Source organism: Emys orbicularis, chromosome 11 (genome assembly GCF_028017835.1).
Source record: "Emys orbicularis isolate rEmyOrb1 chromosome 11, rEmyOrb1.hap1, whole genome shotgun sequence".
NCBI classification, from domain to species: Eukaryota; Metazoa; Chordata; order Testudines; family Emydidae; genus Emys; species Emys orbicularis.
Window position 1 is genome coordinate 37,340,339 of NC_088693.1, and position 22,217 is coordinate 37,362,555.

At 39.8% G+C, this 22,217-nt stretch overlaps 1 protein-coding gene across 1 annotated transcript in view; it reads right to left on the reverse strand.

The window, feature by feature from the left end:
• The window catches only part of STK39 (serine/threonine kinase 39), a 167,702-nt gene that overhangs the window by 87,606 nt on the left and 57,879 nt on the right, over positions 1-22,217 (reverse strand). Inside the window, exons 6-10 of the mRNA XM_065413496.1 lie at positions 20,506-20,615; positions 20,311-20,412; positions 16,661-16,794; positions 12,940-12,988; positions 12,769-12,834 (exon numbers count right to left, since the gene is read on the reverse strand). Of these exons, the coding sequence (XP_065269568.1) occupies positions 12,769-12,834; positions 12,940-12,988; positions 16,661-16,794; positions 20,311-20,412; positions 20,506-20,615 (461 nt within the window). The remainder of the gene's footprint in view (positions 1-12,768; positions 12,835-12,939; positions 12,989-16,660; positions 16,795-20,310; positions 20,413-20,505; positions 20,616-22,217) is intronic.

A 22,217-nucleotide genomic window follows, 5' to 3' on the forward strand; every position in this document is an offset into this window, starting at 1 on the left:
CTTTTTAAGAACCTGATTGATCTTTCCTTGTTTTAGATCCAAGGGGGTTGGATCTGTATTCACCAGGAGTTGGTGGGAGAAAGGAGGGGGATGGTCAATTTCTCCGTGTTTTAAGATCCAAGGGGTTTGGATCTGTATTCACCAGGAGTTGGTGGGAGAAAGGAGGGGGATGGTTAATTTCTCCTTGTCTTAAAATCCAAGGGGTTTGGATCTGTATTCACCAGGGAATTGGTGAAAGGTTTCTCAAGGCTTCCCAGGGAAGGGAATTAGCTTTGGGAATGGTGGCAGCGGACCAGATCTAAGCTGGTAGTTAAGCTTAGAAGTCTTCATGCAGGCCCCCACAGTTGTACCCTAAAGTTCAAAGTGGGGATACAGCCTTGACAGTAGTCAAACAACGTTGTTTACTTTTATCTTTTGCTTTATCATTATATTTACAATAAATGTGGCATCTTTGCCTTATCCCTCTTAATAAGATCCTGCTGGTTTTTATTCTATTGGTATAACAGCTATCCTACTCCATGAAGATCTGTGTCTAGGGAAAATACTGAGCATGCACAAAATTACATCCCTTTCTTCCTCCAGTATTCAGGGACTTAAATTTGTTTAGTGGTGGGGTTATTTTCCTTTGTGGACAGTCTAAATCAAAGAACTAGTCTCTGCATTTGCTCTGAAGGCAGTGAGATGCATGATCACCATAATCTCTTCTAGGACAGAGTTCCAGATAAGCAGGCAAGCTGATGAGAAAGCTGCATGTCCCATGGATTGAGTCAATGCCTATCCTCTTCTATCTAAGTCAGTGTCTGAGAATACAGTTAGGTGTCAGATTTGTGCACCCATATTGAAAGATCACATCTTTCTATCATGGTAACTACCAATGGCACTCTAACATACGACAATGTTAGGAGAGGCCTTCATTCTTTTTATTTTGAACTTAATTTTTAAAAAGGACAGTTGAAGATATTTCTTTTACTCAGAAGTGCTTAAAAATAATTTTAAAAAAACCACCACTACCCTTTGTTTCTGGTCCTACAATATTAGTAAATTTAAGCTACTAACACCTGTTTGGGAATTAAAATGTACGTTTCTAATTATACAACCTCTCAAATCAAATATTCATTGTTAAATCTTAATTTAAAAGTTAATAGCCACAAAGATGTTTATAAAATATTTATATTACTCTGGATTTAATTAAGGGAATTAGGAGAAAAACTAGAATTTAAAGGGCTACTGAGGGTGTACACTTGCTTAAGAAGTTGTATTTCTGAGTTCCTGCAGTGTAAGATGATGGGTGAATGGACTGGCAGGAACAAGGGAAGACATGGACCGGCTGGAACCAGGAGAGAAAGGGACCCCAAAAATATAAATAGAAAGAGAAGGTAAACAGGTGAACTCTAATTTTTCATACTGACTCTGAATCACCTTTACAACCATCTACTTGCTCCTCTTTCCGGCTCTTCAGAGTGCTTGCATCTCCAATCTTCTCCTTTGCTCCTTAACTGACAGCATATTTTACCCCCAACAGCTCTTTTTCACCCTGCTCCCAGTTCAGTTTCTAGTGGTCACAGGAGCAGGTCAACATGGCAATATACTATTCTGCTAAGCAAAAACATTTCCCATGCGTTCCCCAGGAAAGATGGAACACTAGCACCATAACGAAGGGTGGCAGGAACGAGAGAGTGAGAAGGATCATGACTCTTGCAGCAGGAGCAAGGGACAACAGCATTTACATTTAATTAAAATGATTGAAGGTGGAAGATCTTTAGCAGCCACTCAAACATGGACATTATCATTTTCATACTCCACATGGGGGACACTGTAATAAACAAAGTGGAGCAAGAGAGTAGGTAGGGTCTGTGAGGGGAGAAAAAATACCCAGGAAAACTAGAACTAAGTCAAAGAGAATAAGGGCAGGTCTACACTTAAAATGCGCATAGGTGAGTATAACTATGTTGCTCAAATGTGTGGATTTTTCACACCCATGGGCGACGTAGTTATACCAAAGTCGTTTTGTAGTGTAGACCTGCCCTAAGAACAGGACATGTGGAGGTAGTTAGGTTTACTTTTCTGAAGACAGACACATGACAGACTGGCATAGATGAACATATTTTATGTTCATCTATGCCAGTCTGTCTGCCCTCCTCCCCCAATACGTTCATCTATGTCTACCTTCAGTGTATGTATATATTATATATAAATAAAACTGTTCGCCTTGCCCTAGGAAAACAAACAAAAAAAACCCAGTTTAACTGGTTGTAACTTCATGAACAAACTTCTTTCATCAGTCTCCATAAATGATTTGCAACACTTCAAGCTTCCAAGAGATTCACACATCCCTACGTCTCCTTTCATAGTAGAGGAGGCCTTCCAAATGAGGGAGCTTTCGCAAGTAACTGAAGCGACCCAACGTTTAATGTGCTAAACTCTACCTTCAAATTTAAGAATTATAACGACTTGCTGTGATGTGCTACAGGGCACTTAGAGCCAGTACTGTAAACCTCACTAAATAGGGAAGGCCTGAGAATTCTGAAATGGCGTCAACAGGGTGAAAGTGAGCCAGTACGGGCCGGTATGGCGTACCGGTAAGAAGCCGGTACCGGCCCGTCCGCGGCAACGCTTTAACATCACTGCCCCTTCCCCATCCCTGCCGGTACGGCCCTACTGGCAGGGCCGCTGACAAGGGAGGCAAAAGGGGCAGGGACGTTAAAGCGCTGCCGCAGCGGCTGGAGCCCTGGGCAGCATGGGGGGAAAGCGGACCCCCAGCCCCACCCCTTCTGCCCGAGGCCCCACCCCTTCCGGGGGCCAGAGCCGGCCCCGGCCCCCATACCAGTAAGTCTTCGGAGTTACTTTCACCCCTGGGCATCGAGCACAGTTAGCTACAAGCAGAAACAAAGACTGAGTCATAGTCAATGGCACTCTCTGCTGACACCCATTATCAACAGGTAGACAGCCCAGAGTGTCCCCCTTTGGGGTTAACACTAACAAAGCACTCACCTCTACTGTGCTGCAAGGACACTTTAAAAAAAAAAAAAATTGCATCGCTGGTTTCACTACCCGCAGAAGTAGTGATGACCAGATTACTACTAATGAAGAATTTACCTGTTGCAACCATGCGCCTTTCTGCTCATCTGCACCACAACAAAGCACTTCACAGCCAATAGCTTTACAAACATTAAAGTACTGCAGAAGAGGTTCTTGTTTCCCCCTAGCAAACAAGGAAATGTGGAATCATGATATTAATGGTAAGACTAAGGAACCTTTGTAGGTAATATTAGTACTAACAGGAGATTGCCATTGGTCCCCTTTGTTTTCTCTACAAATGGCTGTCCAGCTTTCCCTCCTTTTCCTTTCTAAGGTCTTTCCCCAATCCACCCTCTTACTCTGTCCCCAACTCCTCTTCTCACAAGAATAATGCTTCTTTGAGCAATCAGAGTTCAGACTTGAGGCTCCATGTTGCACAGCTTGCATGTAACAAGAACGGAATGTTTCCCACAATATTTGTAATGCATGCTTTGTTTTGGAAAGCAGAATTAAGCCAGACGTGTTTATACTCAACCTAAACAAGCTTAGGGATCCAAAAATCTGATCTTGTTTTCTGTTACTGTCATGTTATTTGAAGTATGCACCAATTGTAATTCAGTACCGATTTTATTTTTTCAAGTATTTTTTCCTCCAATTGTTAGTTCCACTACATAAAATTCCATTATTGTCATTTTTAAAAACAGTAAGTCATCCACATCTCTCCAACTCATATTGTTTCATTGGAATATTTCATCTTTTAGGCACAAATGTGCAGCTGTATGGAAGAGGAATTGGAAGTTTAAGTCCTTAGGGTAGTGGAGACTGAATGATTGTATGAAAAAAAGAGACACAGCCTGAACACAGGAATCCCAAACTAGCTATTCATAGGGCACCCCCTAAGGGCTAATTCAGACATGTGAACAGAGCCATTCATTTGTTTTTTTCCACAGCTCAAAGTAAAGTACTACAGCCCAGCAGTTAAAGGCAGGAGTGGAAAGAAACCAAATTAAAGGGGTTACTAATTGCTGAAACAGGTAATTCAGCCAAAGATGTACAGACCTAGATGTAGTAGCTCTAGAGATCCATTTCCTAGCCACTCACATGGATAATCAGAATGAAGGCAAATCACCATCAAAGATTTTTATTTGAGAAGTAATTGGAAATTTATGTTAAAAATTTTTGGATCCCCTTCACCATGTGTTACCCTTCAGAGTATGTCTAAGTGACCAACCAGCCACTTTCTCAGAAAATATATAATGATGGAAGTTGAATGCTTTCACTACTGCACAATTGCTTTTTAAGGCCCTGATCCTAGCAGAATACAAGTATAATCCTGGCACCAATTAAGTTAATGACAGAACCCCCATTGACTTCAATAGGGCCCTACAAGATAAAGTGCTTACTACAGTAAGTACTACAACTGACCGCAAGCACTATGCCCAGTCATGTGTTATTTAGGATCAGGTCCTAAAAAAAATAAGGGCTAGGATGATAGTTGAATTCAATCTTAACTATAAACTTCCACTAACATAAAAAGTTACACTAAAGCTCATAGGTTAGAGAATGCTGCGTTAGGTGTCACACTTGAATTCCTCCCTTTGCTACTAAAATAGCAAAATGAAAGGTCTCTATTCCCTCTTGCATACATCACAAGAGTTCTCAAATTTGAGTTCAGCATCTCTACATGAATTTGATAAGGTTTGTCAAAGTTCATTCTTCAAATACTTTTTTTTATTTTTATAAGCCTATTCAAATGAAAGCTCTAGTACAATTTTGGATGCTGAAATCTTGACATTTTCACAGTACCGGAGAATAAACATGGAGACCCAAACAGTTTGCATATTGAATGTGTTTGAATTATCAAAAAGAAGCCTGTATTCTGATGAGTGCAACAGTGTTTTAACACCCCAGAACCAAAGCCTTTTCTAACTTAATGCTTTCTGTAACTATAATTATTGCCATGTCAATGTAGAAGGCAGAATACATTTCATTCCTACTTTGTACTTAAAACAAAGTAATACAAATACACTGCTGCCCTCTGCTGGACATGTGATTACTAAACTATATGGTTAGAAATCCAAACCTTTAAAAACTCAGAGCTGTTTATTTGCTTTTTTGATTGGACTTCATATTCTATATGCATCTGTGCATGTACATTTTGAATACACCCAGCCCAGCAACTGTTTTCTTCCCACGCCTGAAACAGAGCTTTCACCCAATATTTACATACCCACTATTCCAGCGCAACCCAATTAATCTTCTGCTCTTCTAGCCACGCCTATTTTAAGGGCTTGTTCCCATCAACCCCCAAATGTTCAGCCCCATACTAGGTTTTTAAATTCTTGAGCCGGGAATATTTTTCAGTTATATCCATTCTCCCATAAATTCTACCTCTGGCTATTTTATTCCCATAATGTCCAGTTCCACTTCCCTAGCAGTCCCCTAGTAGCTCCTACAGCATCTCCAGCTGCACCAGTCAAGTCTCAAGAAGTCAAGTTTTGTTTGTTTGTTTTTAAAAAGAAATAAAAATGAATTTTTTTGCCTTCTTTTGGTTTCTGAGCCTTTAAGGTGTACTTGGGTAACCTTCCAAGCTTCTCTACAACCGTGAGCATTAGAAACCTATTTCATTTGTTTTTATATAAAAATCTCGGCTCTCATTATTACTTAACTCCAGAAGCTGGAGCTTTCAATTATTACATACATACATACATACACACACACACTCTGAGACTTGCAATAAAATAGTGAGTGCAGGCAGCACTGCTTCTGATTCGTCTTGCAAATTCAACTGCAATCCCTTCTGGAGCTAATCTACATTGCCCGAGCCTCTTGCCAGTTTAACAAAAAACAAAACAAAAAAACACCACACAGACCACTTCTCATGCTTCCCAACCTCTTCATTTCCAAATGTTCGCACAGATTACTTTTTGGAATGAATGGGGGCTCTTTGACCGACCCCATACCAAGTTAAGCAGGCACAAAGACCTACTCCTCCACCATGTTTCACAGCATATTAGGAAAACAGTAGTTGGAGACAACTTACAAAGTTTGAGATAACCCTCCATGTCAACTGTGTATGTGCATGCTGAGCAATATCTGTTCAGTTTGGCCTCTTCTAGATTGAAGGGATTGAGGGCTGTATGACTCCAGAAAGGAATAATGGACTACAGAGCCATCCACCCTCCAGCACCCTGGCTCAAATCCAGCACAGATAGTGACAGTCAACACCTCACACTGGTGTTTGGTGGCCTACACAAGAGGAGTTGGTGGTTTCAATCCAGTTCTTTAGCAGGAAAATACCCACATCTAGAAACCCCATCACAACCGGCACCTTTCATAGGCAAGAGGACAGGGATGGAATAGTCATGGAAAATTAGCTATCCCCTTAGGCTAGGAGCCCTCTCAGAGCTAAGACAGGTAACAAGAAGCTTGCACTACCACTGCCTAGAATCAACCCCTTCTGAAAAGAAAACGCTTGTTTCAACAATTCTCATTCCAGAACTTTTCCAGCACGACAAAATTCATTTAACACTTTGTGCCATCAGACTACACAATGCATTTCTGATATTAGAACACATGTTCACGGTCATGATTTTAACAGATTAACCCAAGATACAGCCAATGCTAAGCATTCTAAAGTCATGAGTCAGGCCCAACAGTAGCATGAGATTGGTTTAAAAATAATGCAAGATTTAAAAATAAGTGGGGTCTTATTTGCCTTGTCAGGCTTGAGCCTTTAGAGTGCACACAGCTTATGATTATGGCCTTCTCTGCAACCACAAGGGCTTGAAACTTTAAAAAAACAAAAAAACAAAACTTATTCTCCAGCAGTTATTTAATTTCAGGAACTGGGGTTGTAAAAGAACAGACTCCAACTACCATGAGATTCATGTTAAAATTGAAGAAAAAAAAAAAATCAAATCAGCAATCGTTAAGGATTTGAGTACATGTTTGTGTCAGTTTACATGCCCATCAGTTCTTTGTTTCAATCAGAGACACTCAAATAACCCTGGAGTCAGAGCTACTGCTAGAAACATCTAAACAAGCCATCAGGTCAATGCTAGCACTCAAGAGACACTCACCGTTTCACTGAAGTTAAGTTTGAAAAACATCGCCTATAGGTTCTTATGATGAAGATAAACACTTAGGTGCTTTTAATTCCTGATGGACAGTATACAATGGCTGCCATTTAATTGCTGTAGGATATAAAGTCACTTGAACTTTAGGTTGCAGTGGAATATGGACCATCTCAGGTACCAACATCAGTGGTGGGTAGGGTTTGTTTATGAGATTGGTTTGATTCTGCAAGTTCAGGATTGGAGAGGACTCAGGCTCAAACACCCACAAGTGTTCCAAGGCTTCCATCGACAGTGTAAGTGCCATATTGGGGAAAAAACAGAAACTCACTGTTTTGGTTTCCACATATCTTATGACAGGAGTTTATTTCATACATGTCCCAGGGTCAGCATGGCTCACAGCAATCCTCTTCCTGAAATTGCAGGGTCAGGACAAAGTTTATCAACTTCAAGCTTGTGTTGCAGTGATCTCATTCAATTTCCATCCACTTGTTAATTCAGACACAATCAGAAGCTAATATTCTGGTTGTGTGGATTTTTTTTTTCTTTTAAAAGGATTTGTTTAGTAATAATGTTTGCTTTCAGTATTATATTTGATAGCACCTTATAATGTATTTTTTTTCTTTTAGCATAACACAGTCAGTCTAGCCACAAAGGAATCAAGACTCTTTCCTTGGAGTTGTATTTTATTTAAACTGAGGCTAAAATCCTACCCTCATTGAAGTACTAATATTGACTTCACTTCAGTGTGATCAGGATGAGGCCCCAAGTTCTGAAGTGTACTTCTGCTCATAAACTGGACGCAGTCATATTTGGGAAATGTAAGTTACAAGTACAATACTAATAAGCCTAAAAAAATACAGTGGAACCTATCTTAAAATAATAACCCATGGAAAGGACTGGCAAAAAAATTAGAACAAATAATCTTTAACTAAAGTCATAATAGAAACCACATTCTTGCTTAAGACAAGAATTTCCTATTGTGCCTATTTCTCCACTTAAACGGTCTTCCCCATCCCTTAAGCCTCCTGACCACAGCAGTCCCCCAGGATTTTTTTAAAAAAAGGAAAAGAAGTCTTTTGGAAAAGTTGCCTGGTAGCTGTAGCCTCATCCAACCCCCCACTCGGCTCTTATGTTTCAGAATGGATGGTTCCACACTCCATCTTGTTTCTGAGCACTTGGTAGGCCTGCTCTGAACAGGGCAAGGCTGACCAACTCCCTATCCTACGGACTTCTTCACCACTGTAAAATCTGAAAAGATAAACTCCTGGGGCCCGTGGAGAAAGGAAGATGGCTGGGGTGGGAGGAATAGATGACGATCCAAAATCTTAGCTTAGTGTTCACCCTTCCTCCGGTTACTATTTGAAAATGTTTCCTACTCTCAGGAAGAGGGCCAATGCCTAAAGATTCCTGTGTTCAACAATCCCTGGCTCTTAAGATGTCACTTTATTTTCCACTGTGACCTCTAACAATACATTCGTGTTCTACATTACAAAATGCAACAGGACTTCAAGATACACAGTATTGTTATAAATGTATTTATATTTAGTTGGAGTGCCAATAAGAAGTTTCCCAGTATTATGCTATTGCCAGGAAAATCAGTACTAATATATATTAAACTAGGTTTTATGGGGGGTTGGTCGGGTGGAAGATAAGTCACACTCCTCTCACATGATCAAATTCAGAAAGTGTCTGGCTACCATTACTGTGGCTGAAAGTGCCAGGAGGGAGGAGAGGATTTCAAAATGCAAAGTTAACTCTGTAGAAAACATGTACTCTAGAATTAATAAATTAACAAAAAAAAAGGAGGCATATGATTGGGGAGTAGATATCTATTGTAAATCCCAATTTTGTAAGGTTACACTTGTTACAGCATCGCACATTTTCCCCACTCATTTAAAACTGCTGTTTAAATACGGTATCTTTAGGATTATACCAAGCTGATGTGAATCAGGTTTAATATAAAGGAATAGGCACAAATAGTGCTGACACAGCACAGCAGCAGCACAATAAAAGAGGACATTAGGTAAAGAGAAAAAGGTTAACTAAGTGGAATAAGGCTGGAGTTTTGGGCAGCGAGGCAAACTAATCACACATATCTTAGATGCAACAGAAATTACATTACTATACCTGTACTAGCAGGATTGGCATGGATGTCAATTACAGACTTTTCACGCAAATGCCATATTAAAATATATTTTAAAGTACTGATGACACCAATTGCCTCCCTCACCTTTCCAGCACATGGGTTCTTCGAAAAGTGATTTCTGACTGACATTTTACATGTTGCATAAGTTTAGTTGATCAAGTTCTATTTATAAAATATTTTTAAACAATCAATTCAATATTGAAATAGATTTATATTTTATAGCATTTTAAAATAGCAGCCAACTGAAAATTGTAAGGGAATTAAAGCTTAAATTTCCAATGAATATTAATAGTGAGGCTTTTAAAACTTAAGTCATTTAATGACTTCACTAGCTAAAAACTTAACAGTTTTCAATTTATGCTGCAGTTGGCAGAGGTTTACTCTATTGGCATTTTTAGTACACAATGGTGTTTACAGCTCTCTCAAGACGGTCCTTTTTCTTCGCAATCCTAAGGGGGCGGGGGAAGTGCGGGGGTTTATCCTGAATCTGAGAGCAGAGGTGCCCAAACTGTGGTCTCAGGAGTACTTGATGGTGGTCCACAGAAAGACAGCATTGTGCTGGCTTCTCATTTCCAAATGAACTTTATGAGATGAAGTTACATTAAATACTTTCCTAATGAGAATTTGCTGCAGTTGACTCAGATATTATGGGATTATGAATGAGAAGGGAGGCTGGTCTGCATGGTCAGGAGACAAACTATTTAAAATGTGGTCCATGCTATAAAGGTTTAGAAACCGGTCTTCGAAGATAGAAGATTATGGTGATTCCCACTGTGGTATAAACTGAAAAATCCTATTTTTTCCTTTTTAAAGTCAAATTACAAGAACTCCTTCCAACACACGTTGCTGTCACCACACGGGCAAAGAGATGTGGTGTTCACTGTGCCCCCTCCAAGTCTTCCATTCCTCCTGCCTGCTGGGGTACGTAAGGGCTAAGTAAAGACCGGGGTAACCGCTATCATGGTAATAGGGAGTGAGGCACAGGCACGCGCTATTTCTTCGCTTGATAGATAAAGTTGCCATCCTTTTCCCTTCCCTTCTGCTTGTTAAGGATAGATAAGCATTGCAGCTGAATGAGGAATATGGTTGTCTGAAGGATACCCTTTGTGTGAAGAAGTGTTATTCCCCCCCCCCTTCTCCCAGCTACATAAACGAGCTTGGGGTCATGGCCCCTTCCTCCCTCCCCTGTGAACTGCTGATTAAGGGAACTTGTGACTACAATTACTGCAAAGAAATGTATCTTCAAGGTAAAAAAGTCTGTATAATAGGCTTAATGCTGTAAACACTAAACAGGGGCGGGTATAATTACATTCAGTATATAGCTATTAATATTCATTATATGGGCGTTCATATTATCAAATAAGGATTTTGGGGGTGTTGTAGTAAATGTAGGTATTTACATCTTAAACTTAGATAAAAGTGTGTGATGTGATTAACTCAGGGCTTACTCGACAATTGGGTCGAGGGGAACAAGTACTGCAATAAAGGAGTCCGTTTACTCAATCCACCTCTGGGTCCTTCTGCTCCTTCATTCTGTCTGTAGCACTGCCTACTTCTACCCAAACACTGTGTCTATTTCCAGAACTGCTTCTCCTCCTCCTCTAGAATATTACCACCACCCACCATGCCACAAATCCCTATTGCCGGTCACTAATTTCCAGTAGAGTCCTGTAACCCAATGGGAACTGACTATATGTGTTGGGTCAGGTATGAAAACTATCCGACACTCTCAGGCGTGTGCGTGTTTCCAACTTCCTAAAGCCCTCATCAGGTTTCCTTTTCAGCCTATATTATAGTTATTACCCTCCCCTGCTCCTCCTTCCAGCCCTTCACCCTGCCTTCTCCTCCCCGCTCCCACCCCTTTCCTTAGGCCCTACACTGCTTTCCCCAGGCCCACTCTCTCCATAGTTCCCCTGGCCCCATGATCCTCTGTTCTCCTCCCCTCTTCTCCTATACCTTCCCCCTTCCCTCAACATCCTCTTTGCTCCCCAGCCTATCTGACCAGGACCCCATTTCTCCCCCCCCCCCCAATAGTACTGTACCCCAAGCAGGAATGACTTTGGCGGAGCCACAGGATTCAAACTCCCGGAAGCAGGACAAGGATTGATTCTACGGAGAGCAGTGGCTGTAGTGGTGCTGCTGTTGCCCAGGTGGGTGGAAGCATCCCAGTGCTGCTGGCAGGTTGAGCCTGCTCAGGGGCAGGTGCCCCTCTCCCCACCTCACAAGAAGGAACAAAAGGGGGAATAACCCCTGGACCTGCACACAGCAGTCCAAGTCCTCGGCCTGCACTGCTAGGTAGCAGATGCTCCAGCTGCTTGGCCTTATTGCAGAGATGGGGTGTCTGAGCAAACCACTGCTGGCACCTGCAGACAAGGCAACTTTCCCAGTGAGCAGGGCTGAACTTATCATCACTTCCCGCAGGCCCCAACTTCCATGGGGGCAAAAATCCCACTGATCCTCTGAGCATGGAACACCCCACCTGAGCCTGCAGGCAGTAACCCCAGTGCTCTGCCCATAGCTCCCTGAGCACAATTAATACTCTACAATTGTCAGAGTTGGGTCAGGTCTGGAAACAATTCCACACTCTCAGGCTCAGGAATGACTGCAGTGTAGTCAGGTTTGGGTCTGGCTTTAAAAGTTAGACCTGAGCAGACCTCTATATCCCAGCACTGCCCTGAATTTATTAGGGAACAAAAAATCAAGAGCGAGTAGTTTAAAGTATATATTTCTGAGTTCACTGAAAAATGTCTTTTCTGAACTCTAGAGGCTTCTACAATAGTTATATTAAAAAAAAAAAAAAAAAAAAAAAAAAAAAAAAAACACCCTCATTCTTGCAAGTTACATTGGGTCAATAGCCACAAGACTCCTGAAGAAAGTTCCTACCTTAGCCCTTTGAAACCTCAGTCAAGCCAATCTCTCAGAAAGCCCAAGAAAAGAGCAAAGCCTTGCAGCACATGGCTCAGTGGCTCAACTAGGGCTCAGTCTGCTGGGCCAGGGAAGAGAACACGGGTTCCTCTCTGGAAGTGCCCTGCCGCCAGCTTCTTCCTAACTGAAGACCTTTTACTGAAGTCTTTGTGACTTATAATAATTACATGGAAATGCACACTAACCGGGTAATCCTTTGTAAATAGTGTTTGTTGTGCTCTTAACACTGTATTTTATGTCCTGAATTTATGACTTCATTTCCTCTGTCTGTGGATCTATATGCTCACCATTTTCTGTACCTCCTAATAACAACTAAGAATTTTCCTGCTTTTATAGCTTTCTAACTAAAAATTTAAAGAATAAAAAACTCTCTCTCTCGGCAAGGCACAATAAGGAAGGAAGTCAAAATGACCTAAGACTTTTTGGAGAAAGCTCAACCTCAGAAACCATTCATTTTAAACAGTCACCATCTGCGAAGGGTTAGCAAGAGAATTGCTACATTCTGACAGTTAAAAATCAACATACTAAGTTTTCCCCCATGCTGGTCTCTGGACAATATCCTATCTTACTGTCTAGAGAAAAAAGTGTGAAGAACCTTACCTTTTTTGCTCTTTGTGCTATATCAGGTGTTCTAGTCAGAAGCTTTTCTATCAGGTATTCTCTATTCTGAAAAACCAACATTTGGACAGTTAAACCCAATACAAAGGAAACAGGAGATTCACACAGATTGCAAGACAGAGCAGATTTACATGTAGGGTTAAAGTATTTTACCTTGGCTTTCTGGAAGAATTTGCATTTTAAAAGTTCCGCTGCTGTGGGCCTGAAAGATCAATAATAAATTAGAGCAGAAACAAAGATCCCGCCTAATGAATACTGTACAGGACATTCATGAAATGACATGATACTTTTGAATTACTGCTGAATGAATAGCAATATTAGCTGCAAAATTAATTTCAAAATCCATAATGATATACATATTCATTCACTATACACATTGTGAGATGAGGTTCCTAGATGGTAAAGCACTGGAGATAATCAATATCCTGTCCTTGATTGTCCATTTTTTTCTTTAAAATGAATTTAGTGTTTGTGAGGGGTGCTGAATTAAAAAACCAAGACCTACAACCTCCTTTTACCCATTAAAAAGTCAATGCATGCTTCCCTAGATGACCCTGCCCATGTGCCTAAACCTTGCTCCAGACGCAGGAGTAGTCAATTATTTTTTGTCAAGGTCCAAATTTTTTGTCAAGGTCCAGACTCTAGAGAAAATAATAAAAAACAACAACGATAATAAATAAAAGTGTCTGGTGGCCCAGATTTGGCCCATGGTCCACCTATTGACTACCCTGCTCAAGAACAATCAGCTTATACAGATGAAAGGATAATTAAAAATGTTCCCAATAGTGAGGTAAGTGCCAATTGCCATTTATTTCAGTGATATGAAGACCTGTCCAAAAGGAACTGGACTGAGCCCATTAACTTGTTTCATAAACCAAACAGCACTGTCAGAGCTTTCAGTCCCTAGACACACAAGTAGAATCTGATGCAGTGGCATAGAAGCCAAATGCTCCATGTTCCATTTTTAGTCCCTGGAGTTATCTGTTCGGTGCTCTTCCTCCCAGACCCCCCTGAATTTATACTTTTGAAGTTTGCAGCAGTTGAAGTCACAACCTTGCAACCAGAGTGTTATTGTTTACCCTAATGATATGCTAGATTTCTGAATGCGGAGGAGCAACATTTGCCCACTTTTGCCTAGAGGTACAGCATAGGACCTATGAATGTATTTGTCTGACTGTCAAGCAGAGCTGGTCAGAAATCAGGTTCCCCACCCTCCATAGAAAATTTCAACCAAAAGACATGAAATATTTCAGCACAAATTTCAAACAAACAAACAAAGATTTGAAAATGCTCCTGGGGTGCCCCAGGGGAGTTGTATTTCAGGTACTTGATGTTCCTGTTCTTCATTATAGACTGGGCTCAATTTCCCATGATGCACCACTGTCCCATTCTTGGTGAGGGGAGGTGGTACATCATGGGAATCCCTGGCCAGGGTGCATTATAGGAGATGTATTCTAGCTGGGAAGCATGGCCCATAGAAGGGACTGGGGATATGAGGGAACTAAACCACAAATCCCATGAGCACCGTGGTGGCATATCTGAATCAGAGTATTTTGGTCTTTGGGCATTCCGTTTTTTCAATGGAGGGAAGGAAAGAAAAATTCTAACTTTGCACAAAAAACAGACGCTTTTTCACAAATTAATGTTTAATTTTCAATGGAAGAGTGGACTTTCAACAAAAAAATAAGTTCTATCATCCCTACTGCAGAGGATAAAGAGGACTGAACAGAAACCAAAACAAAGCCCAATTAATGCCTCACTGCATTTGTCTATGAGTGGTTAAAATGTAAGAACCTACAGTAATTCAGGAAGGAGGTCACAAGGGCTTGTCTCCACACAGAAGTTACACGGGTTTAAGAAAAGATGTGATTATAACCCAATGTAGATGGAGTGTCCAACAAAGCTGCAAATTCTATGTTGATTAAAAGCTTGCTTGGCTTGTTAATTTGCCACTCTTATTTGATGTGGTATAAGGTTTTGAAGAGAAAGGGAAGAAGAGACCAGGAAGAAAGATTTTATTATTTAAGTAAGCCCAGTTCATATGCTCCACACATGGTAGAGAGAGAGCGACAGCTCCTGCCATCAAGGAGAATACTATCCAATTTAGAGATAGACAACAAAGTTTTATAGACCATTTTTCACATCCAGTATATCCACAGCACTTGGATATGTGAATAGGTGACACACCTAGAAGCTTCCTTTTCAATATGGGCAAACTAATGGAAGCTTTAAAAGAAAACTGAAAGATCCTTTGTAGTCAGAGCTAACAGCAGGAAGCCAGGCATGGGCACTAGCACTGTAGTTTAGTTTTACACTAAAAAAAGCAGAAAGTCACCAGGAATGTTAATACCCTGATGGTCACACACTGGTATGCTTAATGCAGAACAGCTAACCCTGGGAACTGCACTGCGAGGAATCAAGTGTTTGCAGCAGATACTACCACATAGAGAGAGACAGGGAAAACTACTGCAACTGCTAACTTCCTAGGGACAATCATATTTATGCACCAGTTTAATCATGCCCCAAAAAGATTTGGCCATTTCTACAATAATTTGTAACCATAATAAAAGTTGTTTTTCCAGAACATGTTTCAATCTAAAAAAAAAAACAAAAAACACTAAAATCTATTTAAGCAGTCTGCAAGTTGTAGGACTAGGCTTAAAGCATAACCAGACTCTGGGGACTTAAAGTTAATGAGAGAGACTATAAAGGTCTGGGGAATCTGAAGATGCACAAATGATCCCCTGAGCCAAGAGGACGAATTCTGAGGGGTTCTGGGAAATTAAAAAGGGTCTCGTTTGCACTTATTATTTCTTAACTATTCTTGATCTATCTATTATCTCTGCTCTCAGTTCCTAAGCCTTATTATTCTGACCATATTTACCCTGATTTACAGCAGGCTAAGTCTGACTCACAACTATTTTACTCTAATTTTACACTATTGTAACACCACTAAACTCAAATTACACCATGAAAATAAGGTAAGAGAGCAGTGAGTCAGGTGACTCAGACAAGGAGAATTGTTTCGTACCACTAGCACTGTAACTTCTAAAACAGGTAAGTGATTTATTAAATACACTAAGAAAACATGTTAATTACAGAATGTGCCTCCCACAGAGTCCAAACAAGAGAAACATACAAAATGGGTTTACATAGAAATAACGATCAAAAGGATAATGGGAGACATCATTGTGGGACTTTACACAGTTTTGGAACAAAGAGTGTAATTATCTGGAGTATTTCAGTCACAAAAATAGAGCAGAAATGTATGATTCAGAATAAACCAGAAGAAAGAGGGAATATATAATTTTCAAGTTAGCTCAGAGCCATTCAGTTGTTTACACTATTTATCTTCAACATAAAAAACACCTTAACCCTCTTGAGATAATCTTGTCACACAGCACAAATGACAATGTAGAGTTAGAAATAAGCTCATCTCAGAAAAAAGAAGGCCAACAGCATTTTCTGGTTTAGGCTCAAGCAGTCAGTATGTTCAGACTGTAAAAGCTCAGCTTGATCAGCATGGTCATAATCTTTAACATGGGCTTGCAAGAAGTAGTGAGGGGTTTTTTTTTGTTTCAAATTAGAGACTGTAAGCTCTTCAGGGTAGGGACCACGGTTTTTCAAAATGTTCGAGAAATGTTTTGCGCAATAGAATTAGAATATTTGGATACTAGTACACTAAGACAATTATGAAGCTTCAACAATTTGGTTAACAGCCAACTCCTCCCCAAACCAAAGACCTAATATTTAGGAAACTCAAGGATTTTCCAAATCAATATTTAAGAAAAAATCCGTAACAAGGATATTTAAAGTAAAGTAGTCTTCACTGAATTTTGGACTAATTCCATTTTACACAACAAAAAAGCCATACCTTTTGGAAGGGTCTTTTTGAAGACATAGTGAAATTAGTTTTCTAAAGGATTTGCCATACTTTTTCATCATTTCTTTGTCCTCTACACCTGTCTCTAAAGTGGGAGGGTCATTTTGCAATGTCAGCATTAACACCTATAGTAAAACCAAAAGGTGACATGGTAAGTGTCTCAGTGAAATTACAAACACAATAGTAGATGAAGTAGGATACAAATATTCCACAAAACATAGAACATTCATGTTTAAAACACCTTGAGGCATCACACAGTGCTTACCAGGGTAATAAATTACACATTACTCTCACATTCACCTATCAGACCTTCACTTTGCTCCATCTATTTCTGATACTGTGTGATGTTTAGACATACTATGAAACCCACTTCTTAGTTTTGAGTTGGTGGTCTTCAGAAATAATTTAGCAGTCCTCAAGACCACAATGCTCCAGTCTATCATAAGATTCCAAAAGAAACAGAAAAGCCATTCTAAAAAGAATGAAAAAAAGTTGAGTGGCAAGTCACGGATGGCATAGGTTTTTGCAAAGGCTGACAGGCAATACTCAACCCAGTTCTCCCCCTACCTGTAACCAAGCCTATGGCACATCACTCACAATGCCACACATCTGACCTTGGAGGACATATAGATAGCATATAGCTAAAGCCATCAATTTGTGAAGACAAAGGTCTGGAAGTATCCCTAGGATGGTCTTGCTCCCAGATAAGTTGCATCTGGACACCTTGTAAAAGTTACGGAAGGCAGAGAGAATTGTTTCTATATTATTCTGCAAGTGACCCGTGCTAAAATATTTACATAGGAAGTTTGTTGTTGGTAGCTATGCATACAGGAAAAGCATGGGATGGAGAAGGGGGTGAGGGAAAAGAGGAAGCAATTTATCTTTGCAGGATGAGGCCATGCAACTTGGATCAGCTTGTTTTAACTCCAGGAATGGATAATGAAGAACTCGATCAAATAGCAGGCAGAGAGATGAGGGGGGGGGGGGGGAGAATGTAAAACGGGAGCTAACAAAATATTAAAACCAAGAAAGCTACGTGGAATTAGCAGAAACACATGAATAGAAAAGTTCATTACCAGAGAGAAGTGCATTATAAACATCAAAACATGGACTACTTGAACAGAAATTTAATACAAAAGGTAACAAAGGTCAGGCTCAGCTAATGAGTTTTTCATATACTGTAATGGACTTTTATGTTGTATCAGTACTTTAATGAGACAGTTTCACTAAAATGAAAGTTGTTTAGTTAAAAAAAAATATTAAACTCTTAACACGAGCCTCATAAATACATAAATCTGCACTAACACGTACAGCCACATGTAAGCATTCTCACACAACCCTCTTAGACCAATGACGAGTATACTTGACAAGAGAATAAAAGACAATTTACTATTCACCAAGGAGACAAGGGGAAAAACAACCAAAAAAAAAAACAACCCAGCAGTACTGCAAAATACTGAAAAAGGTTTCTGCCAGGCCTTCACATCAGGATTAGTCAGTTTAATTCTGGTAAAATGAGAGAAGAGTCATAATAGTGAAGTTGCTACAAGCAATCAACTAATGTTTACAGAGTTAAAAAAAAAAAAAAAAAAAAAAGGCAAAAAAGAAACTGGGGGAAAAAAACACCACATTCCTCTTTTGAAATGCCATGGTACTCTAACTCTTGTAACACTTTGGATAGAAATGTTTCAGTCTGAGAGGGTTGTGTAGAAATACTGCTATGTACAACAGTTGCTGTAATTTAAGCATATTAAAAACAAATGAAATGAAATTATAGAGTTTCTCTAAGTTCAGAACATTAACATTTAAGAATTTAAAAAGTAATTTAGCAATTTTAAAGGAGAATATGAAACAGCAGTAACTACCTCAGTTTTCATCTGAGAAATGTTCCTTTTTAAAATGTTCCCTACTAAAATTCACCCTAGAATGTTTCCCAGAAAAGCAAAGATCAAGCTAACTTAAAGACTTCTTAATCTTTTGATGTAAAGCTCAGGGATGGTAATGCTATTTAATAAAATGGGAAAAGGGAAACAAAATGGGAAATGACTGCCCAGGAAGGAGTACTGCAGAAAGGGATCTGAGGGTCATAGTGGATCACAAGCTAAATATGAGTCAACAGTATAACACTGTTGCAAGAAAAGAAAACATCATTCTGGGGATCTATTACCAGGAGTGTTGTAAGCAAGACACAAGAAGTAATTCTTCCGGTCCACTCCGCGCTGATTGGGCCTCAACTGGAGCATTGTGTCCAGTTCTGGGCGCCACGTTTCAGGAAAGATGTGGACAAATTGGTGAAAGTCCAGAGAAGAGCAACAAAAATGATTAATGGTCTAGAAAACATGACCTATCAGGTAAGATTGAAAAAATTGAGTTTGTTTAGTCCGGAGAAGAGACAACTGAGAGGGGACATGATAACAGTTTTCAAGCACATAAAAGGTTGTTTTAAGGAGGAGGGAGAAAAATTATCATCAACCTCAGAGCAGGACAAGAAGCAATGGGCTTAAATTGCAGAAAGGGTGATTTAGGTTGGACATTAAGAAAAACTTACTAACGGCCAGGGTGGTTAAGCACTGGAATAAATTGCTCAGGGAGGCTGTGGAATCTCCAGAGCAGGTTGGACAAACACCTGTCAGGGATGTTCTAGATAATACTTAGTCCTGCCATGAGTGCAGGGGACTGGACTAAATGACCTCTCGAGGTCCCTTCCAGTCCTATGATTCTCTGAATGAAAGGTAGTGGAGAATGTGTGTTAGAGCAGTCCTCAATTGCTCAATTTAAGATTATTTTTAGTGAACTCTAAAGTCAGCACATAAAATCTTATTTTTGGCAAATGTAACGTCAGTTATTGCGGCTTTCTGCCATTTTTGAGAATAATAAATTTGCAATTCCATACCGTCATTCATTTGATGACTTCAGAGTGCTTTACATGCCCTGAACCTTACAAAGGCCCCCCATCTTCCTAATTTTACAATTGACCAAGTATGATCAGAAAAGTGACTAAAAATGGCACCCTTCTACTTCCATCAGATCCACACTCGAGGAAGTGACTCTGAACACACCAATTACTTTAGTATCAACATGCTTCCAAGATTAAACTACTTTTTACTGCTATTAGCACTGAAGACCCAACAGAGCTAGGGAAAAGCAATGTGAATCCTCTTCCGGTCGCACCTCAACAGAACTGTTAGCTAACTTCTGGTTGGAGAATCTGTTACTAGTGATAACGTGCAAGCCAAAAAATGCAGAGTTTGACCTTTACATACCAGGTGTGCCCAAAGGGCTGGAAGTTGTAGAGAAAAATATATTACTTGTGATCTGAACAAAATCTGATCTAAGTCAGAGAGGCGCTACCACATGGAGCTCTATAATGACAGAGCCACTTTTCAGATAACTGCACATGACAACTTGCTCATAGTCACGCAGAAACAGAGCAAGGAACAATACAGGGATCCCATCTTCCAGTTCTATGGTCTGGACAATCTTGCCTCCCCCATTTAATCTACGCAAGACTGTTTATTAATAAGCTAAAAGTAGAGCAATCCCAAGTGATTAAAAGAGAAAAGCTAGAAATTTCCTCAATGTAAAGACCTGAATGTTACTTATGCAACACTAAATTACACATAATTTCCAAGGGTAATTACTTTCATAGGAGGATATTTGTGGTAAGGTGCAGCTCCTGTTGCTAATTCAATGGCAGTTATTCCAAAACTCCACATATCGGCCTTGAAATCATAACCTCTCACCTATTGCAGGGCAAAAAAAGAAGTTTTAGTGTGGTGTTTTAAAATGTAAAGTCATCATAAGATACAAGTGCATTTAATTAGTCATAAAGATACCTGTTCCATGACTTCAGGTGCCATCCAACATGGGGTACCAACAAAGGTTTTTCTTACTTTGTTACGGGTAACATCGCCTCCTGTCGCTAAAAATGCACTAACACCAAAATCTGGAACACACATTTAAAAAAAAAAAAAAAAAAATTAAAATTAAAAATTCACCCTTTTCCCCATACCAAAGCTAAACAGAAAAAATATATATATTTTAAAATAGGAGTCCAATTATAAAATCTTTTGTATAACTAAATTTAGCTGAAGAGTTATCTTTTCACAGCTGGCAAAACTACACAAAAATGTTAGACACACAGAATAACAGCCTTATTTTCCGCAGTTCACATTCTTCTGTTAAGGTCATCTTAATAGACATCAGGTTAAAAAACAAACACATGTCACACCATCAACCTGGGGAACTTATTGCCATGGGATGTTGTGAAGGCCAGAAGTATAACTGAGTTTAAAAAAAGAACTGGATAAGTCCATCAATGGCAATTTAGCCAAGATGGTCAGGGACACATGCTCCGGGTGGTCCCTAAACCTCCAAACTGCCAGTAGATGGGACTGGACAACATTTTGAGATCACTCAAAATTTCCCGTTATGTTCATTCCCTCTGAAGCAGCTGGCACTATCCACTATTAGAAGACAGGATACTGGGCTAGATGGATCATTGGTCTAACCCCGTTTGGCTGGTCTTATCTTAAAAGACTGCAGTATTTCCAACTGGCCCAGTAATTCTGGCATTTATGAAGAGTACTAGATTACATTCCATTTGCCTTCAAAGGGAATTGAACCACCAAGTTTTCAAATTTGTATTATTTTCTGATCATTGTACCCTACTTCTAAGGTTCCTTACTTTTTCTGAGCTTGTTGATGTTTGGTAAGGATTTCTTCCTGGTCTTGTTCATTTTTAATACAATTAAAAAAAAAGAAAAAGAAGTGCGCAAAGACCTCTGGAGACCACAGCAAAGAAGAGAATTAAAATCATAAATGAAGTAAGGCAACATGGGCAATAAAAAGCTATATTCTTGGTCAGGAACCAGCAACAGAACATAGACATGATTGTTTCTGCTGTATTGTTCAGTCTTTTTCCCTACAAGAATTTGGGATTTTTATATTATCCGTACAGTTTGTGAAATCAGTGCAACATTTGATGCTCTTATGCTGGACTGCAGAGTTCTGTATCTTAATATACCCTGCAATTAGACACCATTTTTGAACAGAGAACATTAAAGGGCTTGTTGCTGCTAAGAACACAGCCTCTTACGCATTCCCCTTTTTAAGTAAGCAATTCTTGCTTGTCCTAAAATTGATTCATAGGACTTGAATGCACTCCTTAATTTAAGAGTTTACTCACACTTGAGCCCAGTCTTCTCAGCATGTGGCTGTGCATTTTTGTGCTTTCACAACAGCATAACTAAAGTAGGTCTTTGAGACATTACAGAACCAAACCTGGACCCACTCACATTCATTTCCCCACTGACCTTGATGGGGATCAGTATTTAGGATTTTACCTTTGGTTTAAAATGGAATTAAGAGTTTGGTCATTGATACTTTGTCATTACTCTCCACAAAGCCATTATCAAGTGTCCTGCCAGTAAGTACATTACAAGTAGATTGTCTTTTTTGGTTCCCTCCTATATCTCTAAACACAGAAAAAACAATGCATTTAAGTTTGCCATCTAAATATGTTTTCAGGGACCTGACCTGCAACTTG